Here is a 6,446-nt window from a genome sequence, read left to right as displayed (position 1 = left end):
AGGTCATCACCAACATAGGCAACCAGTTTTCCACACCAGAGGTCAACCCCTTGCTGGTTAGATCTGACCATAAACAAATCACTTTGGATATCCACATACCGACCCCACCCCCGGACAAGGAAACCACCATGAAAAACTTTTCAAAAGCAAATGTCATGTTACTTAAGACCGAGGTGGAAAGTTTCAAAGCCCCCATGCTAAAGGAGAGCGTTGTCCATGCTACAAAATCATTTACTAATGCATTCTATGGGAACCTACAAGAATGCATGGATCATGCTATCCCAAGCAAAAACAAGACTCACTCCTTCAAGAAAAGGAAACCAGTCTGGTGGACCCCTGCCATAAACAAGCTATACAATAGAAGGAGGAAACTAGTACAGAAAAGAGTAAAATCCCAAGAAGGGAAGACATCCCTGATCAGTATAAGTAACTACGATCCCTCATAAAACCATCCAAGAGGAGCTTTGAAAGAAAAATTGCCAAGGACTCCAAAGATAACCACAAGGCATTCTTTAGCTATGTCAAGAATCTAAGTGGCAATGCTCAAATCTGCTCGGAGTTAGTGCAGAATGGCACAATAAATACTGAACAGACCAATATCACCAACATCCTGGCAGACAGTTTCAGTGCAAACTTCACCCCCCCTCTCACTCCCAAAAGGGCCCATAAACATACCAGAAGAATGTAAACCCCCTGAAGTCACAGACACTCAGGTTAAAACAGTCATCTCCAAAGCCAAAAACACAGCATCAATGGGACCGGATGGTGTCCCAGGCTGGTCCAACATGATCTCAAGGACAAACTAACCCTTCACTTAAACACACTGTTTAAACTCAGCCTCTCCACAGGCTACATACACATAGAGTGGCGCACAGCAATGTTTATTCCACTCCACAAAGGTGGAGCCACAACAGACGCCCGGGTACTATCACCCTATAAGCCTGACTAGCTTGGTCTGCAAGGCTATGGAGTGCATCATCATGGAACTCATTAACAGAGACATTGGGAACCTCAAAACACTGGATCCTACCCAGTTCAGCTTTAAGGGCAGATTATGCCTCTTAAACCTAGTGGACTTCTTTGAGATAGTTACCAAGGCTATAGATGAGGGAAAGGTGGTACACACAACCTACCTAGACCTTGCAAATGCATTCAACACCATTCCCCATTCAGGTATTATAGATAAGCTCATCAGTCTGAACATAAACCCCTACGTCACAAGATGGGTTGCCATCTGGCTCATGGAAAGAACCCACATGATGAGAGTTGTGGGAGCTAGGTCCGACTCTAAACCAGTTACAAGTGGCATTCCCCAAAGCTCAGTCCTAGGACCCCTCCTGTTCGGCATATACTTCTCAGAGGTACAGGCAAGCACAGGAGGACCAAGTTCGCAGATGACTGCAAACTAGGGACTATAATTGACTCTCGGGCTGACACAGACATCCTCCAAAAGGGTCTCACTGAGACAGATACTTGGTTCCAAAATCATGACCTCAAGCTAAATGCCAAAAAGTGCGTAGTCATCCCCTTTGGAAAAAGCAAAGTACCCACAAACTACCACATAGGTGGCAGTCCCATAAATATGGAAAACTTAATAAGGGATCTGGGGACCCAAGTAGAAAGTAATCTCTCCTTTGATAATCACATTGCCAAAGGGGTTGGAAAATCCTTCTATGTGGCCCACCTAATCACAAAATTGTTCGCATCCAGATCAAAAGAGGTCATTGTGCCCCTGTACTCATCACTCATCAGACCCATCATAGAGTACAATGCTCCATTTGGGATGTACTTTACAAGACACCTGCAACAGCTGGAAGGACCACAGAAGTACATCACCAAGAGGATCACTGGCCTCAAACAGATGCCCTATGCAGCTCGACTTAAGAAACTCGAGCTTACTCGGTTGCATACCGCCTACTCAGAGGTGATCTTTGCTTGGCATACAAGGCCATGTCCAACCCAGAATTGATGGACATGCTCCACCTAAAGAAAACATTATCCCCTCAAGCCACATGATCTATGGATCTAAACCTCACCACAATAATACATAGGACATGCTGGAGGGATAGATTCCTGTCCCAGAGACTTCCCATGCTTTTGAACAAGATTCCAGTCTACATTATGCAGAGCTCCTTGCTAACACTCTTCAAGAGAAACCTTGATGAATGGATTGGAAACAGAAAAGGAAACAATGGCTTTGGCTGCTGATGATATTCAGAAGGCCAAGAGTGTTTGGGATAAATTTTATGTAAATGCCGAGGACAATGGAGCAATTGTATTGAGCAGAATGTTCAAAGAGCACTCGCATACTGTGAGCTACTTCACAAACTTCAAAGAACTACAGTCCATTGCAGGAACTGCCTCGGCTGCAAAACTTGAAGGCCTATCTGAAGTTCGTGCCCATGGCAAGAAAGTTTTGTCTGCTCTGAATGATATGGTACAGCAAGTGGATAACATGCATGCTTTAAAAGCTATTATTGAGCCTTTAGGCAAGAAGCATGCTGTGGAACTAAAAGTTGATGCGAAGGAATTTGAAATACTTTGTGGGATTCTGCTGGACCTCATGGCTGAAAAATGTGGTGAAGATACCAAAACAGACTTCAAAAAAGTGACAGATGTTGTTTGTGAGCAAATCAAGTCTACTTATTGAGACTGTGCTGTATTTGATACACAAATGGATCATAATAAAATGATAAAACCTCAAAAAAAAAAAAAAAAAAAAAAAAAAAACCCCAGGGATTACCTCAGTGTCACTGCTCAACAGAGGCACAGCAAAATAATGGGTATAGTTCCCCATACTAAAGGGGTGGCGTAAGCCACAAAACTATGGGCTAGGCTTGTAAATGCCCTCGGGCAGATAGCCTAGTATGAACCTATGAACCTAAGTTTACCCCAGGGATGGCTTCAGTGGCTCTGCTGGACAGAGGCACAGGAAACTAATCTAAGGGGGCGGTGAAAGCCAACACATTCTGGCTAGGCTTATAAATGCCTTTAGGCAGATAGCCTAGTACCTACCTATGAACCTATTCTCACTACAATCAACTGATGTGTGTTTGTGCACTTACTTGACAATAGAAAGAGCATTTTACACCAGCATGCGGGATACTGCTAGTACCATCTTCATCTCACAAGATACTGCTGATGTCTTCACTTATAAAGTGTTGTCTGACACTCTCTAAATCAGACTTGTACAGTGGTGCTTGCATTAAATATGGATGTCTCTAGTCAGTGTACTTAGATAGGTAGGGGTTCTGTTCTCAGTCCAGTCCATCCACTTGTGGGTGTTTGTGTGTGTTTGTGTACTTGTGTGACATTAGAGAGAGCATTTTACGCCAGCATCCGAGATACTGCTATTATCACCTTCCTCTCACCAGAATCTGCTGATGCCATCAGCTATAAAGTATTCTCTGACACTATAAAAGCTGGAATTGTGCTCTGATGCTTGTGTTAAGTACTGTCCTCTGTAAATAGGTAGCTTTAGAATGATATGTGAGCTCACAGCTGTGTCCAACACCCCTCGAAACATCTTGTTGTAGTATGCAATGATTATCATCCTGTGTAACATGCACACTGATAGTATTCAAGACAAATCTGTGCTGTGGCAGCAACATTAACTACTTTGTCTGCAATCTACAGGGGTATTGTTAGGGGTATTGTATTCTTAGGGGGGGTATTGTCAATACTATAAATAGCATGGAATTTCACTTTGCCAAAGGCAATAATAATGGCACTTGTTTTGCATTTAGTTGTAGACAGTGACTTTGGCAACTGTCACTTGTCTGTGTTAGCCCATCCTGTAATATATTAACATTGTTGGTGGAGTCGGTGATTGCACCCAATCTGCAAGCATCAGTGAACTTGTTAAGCCAAAGGGCATCTACTCTAGCCTGGACTTCTGAAAATAGATTGCAAACATGGTTCCTTGTGGCGTGCCATTGGTGACTGTTCTACTGGTAGCGGTTGTCACCAACTTTGATGTTATGTGTTTTATCAGTGAGCCAATTGGCTATCCATCTAGTGGCGTAAGGGTTGATTCCCAGCTAGGAGAGTTCCTCAATGATACCTGAGTGGGAGATTGTATCAAAGGCCTTGGCCATGACAAGACAGGTGGTATGCACTGTCTTGCCTTCATCCAGGTCTTTGGTGACTTTCTCAAAGTAGTGTACTAGGTTTAATAACAGTGATCTACCTTTATTAAAGCTAAATTGGTTTGGGTCTGCAATTTGAAGGTCACCTACTGTATGTCCTTGTTCATAATATTCATGATGATTGTTTTAATGGCCTTGCAGATGAAACTGGTTAGACTTATGGGTCTATAACTCCTAGGGTCTATTGATGGCCCTCCATTGTGCAAGGGGATTACTGTTGCTGTTTTTCACTGTGCTGGAGAAAATGCAGTTCTCAGGCTAAAGTTAAAAAGGATGCTAAGTGGGTCCACTAGGTCCTGTTTTAGATTGCTTAGTAAGCAGCCAGGGATGTTATCTGATACTAGTGAGGCTGTGTTTTTAGCATTGGAGACTGCAAATATGACATGATCACTAGGGATACTTCTCAGAGGACTGTTGTCAGGTATGCTTTGTGGTATGGCTTGTGCGTCCGGGGGGGGGGGTGAAGTTTGCACCAAATCTGTCAGGTAGCAGGTTGGTAATTTCCTCTAGTGCAGCTTCATGTTTATACTCCTAATATTAAGCATCAGAACCTTGAGTTTGACTCCACTGGAGTTTTTTTTACATAGAAGCTTTTGTTGCTTTGACATGGTGGAGGCAAGTGCCTTCCCCAGTATCTGACACATGGCCTGTAAAACTTCTCATTCCAGGCTGAGAGATACTGGCTGTCCCTGGATTGACACCAGAAGCTAAGCCAATTGTTGATGTTGATCATTTGTTTATATTGTGGCGTCATCCTCAGTGATGGTACACTCTACATATCCATTCACTGTGCAGTCCTTACTGTATCATGTTGATATGTGATTAGTGTTCATCCTATATCTGTCTTCATTGACAGGTCCTCATCTGCTCTACATAACAATGTTTCACCTGTCCTCTTTCCCTGTGTTCATTCCTACAATTTATCTGTGTGTCCCTAGTTGATACACATACTTCTCCTGACTGTTTAGTTATAATACAGTCTATGTACCAGTCCTGATCCATTTACACAACCTTTGGATCAGTATGCCTGAAAAGGTTTCCACAATACTCTGCACTGTATACACTGTCATGAAATGTGTTGAACTATATACGTTGCTGTATTAATAACCATGGTACTCCTTGTGTCATTTCTTGCAAACATGCAGGCCTAATTTGCCTGTAGGTTAACAGGTTTACATGTCTGCTGTTGTCTATGTTGCCTTACACAGTGTCCTGACTGGAAATACTGTTGCTAGCCATGAAACCATGTTTGTTTACATTTAAACATGGTGTGCAACATGCATATGCAATTAGCATTGCTGCTCGCTGCACAAACTTGTAAAATCCATGTAGGCTTCATGCTAAGCCTACTCAGAATTTATTGAGTCCCCGGGTATTGTCACAGATGCTATGACAGATGTAGTGAGTGTAGTTTTGTAAAGTAAATAGAGCACAGTATTTATGCAAAAATTAATACGAATCTTAAATGCATGCAGCACTGGTATAAACTACAGAACTGCATGAAGACTTTCTATTCATGTACTATATTTTTCAGTAATCCCGTTTCAGCTACAATATGGGGACAGCAGCAACACAGAACTTACTTTAAAACAATTAAATCAGTCTGCGGCCTTATTCTTTGTTTTAGAAATTATACAGCATAGTGGTTCCAGACCAGAAAAAAAAAAACATCTTTTTCTTTTTTGTTTACTGGGAAGTTACGACTAGGCAGTACCCATTTTCAGTGAATGACTGGGGCTGAAAAGCTTTACTTGTTTATACTGCATAATAAGTTATTGTACAAGTTCCAGTTAAACACAGAATAGTTAGATTTCTGTTTACATTTATACACATACAGTAGTTACACATACGGTACTTACATTTATACATCCAAAGATTTTTCAGAGGTAGAGGTTACTAAAGGGAGAGCCAATGTACAACTTAATGGATTGTACTGGCAGAAGTTATTCATAAAAATTGTTTTCAGTGAGTGGTAAAGAGTATTCTGTTTCAGGGGAGTATTTGTAGAGTATCGTATGGTGAGCCCAAAATCTTAACCTGGTGGTGACCATGTGCAGGACCAGGATTGGTTAACATATTGTTTAAGCAGTGGTTTAAATTTGTTAGAGAGCTTTACTTGTGTGGAAATACTATTCCAGAGTTTAGCGATGTACTGGGAGTTGAGCAAGTCCCTTGCAACATTATTTGACTTATTTGTGAGTAGTAAGAATTTATTAGAACAGAAGTCCCTTGGATAATAGGGTACTAATATGTTTTTAGTGCGGGGCATTTTTCTGGATGGTGAATGAGTTTGTGTGT

General features: G+C 41.8%; 1 protein-coding gene across 1 annotated transcript; it reads left to right on the top strand.

Moving 5' to 3' along the window:
* The first annotated feature begins 2,191 nt into the window (after positions 1-2,191).
* Positions 2,192-2,718, top strand: LOC122813993 (cytoglobin-1-like). Its single transcript, XM_044086571.1, has one exon. It carries the CDS (start codon positions 2,192-2,194, stop codon positions 2,648-2,650), a length of 459 nt encoding a protein of 152 aa, XP_043942506.1. The 3' UTR covers positions 2,651-2,718.
* Positions 2,719-6,446: the final 3,728 nt, after the last annotated feature.

The sequence above is a fragment of the Protopterus annectens genome, chromosome 1.part1 (assembly GCF_019279795.1).
Source record: "Protopterus annectens isolate FY-2018-M chromosome 1.part1, PAN1.0, whole genome shotgun sequence".
NCBI classification, from domain to species: domain Eukaryota; kingdom Metazoa; phylum Chordata; order Ceratodontiformes; family Protopteridae; genus Protopterus; species Protopterus annectens.
This window is presented reverse-complemented; position numbering and strand designations above follow the sequence as displayed.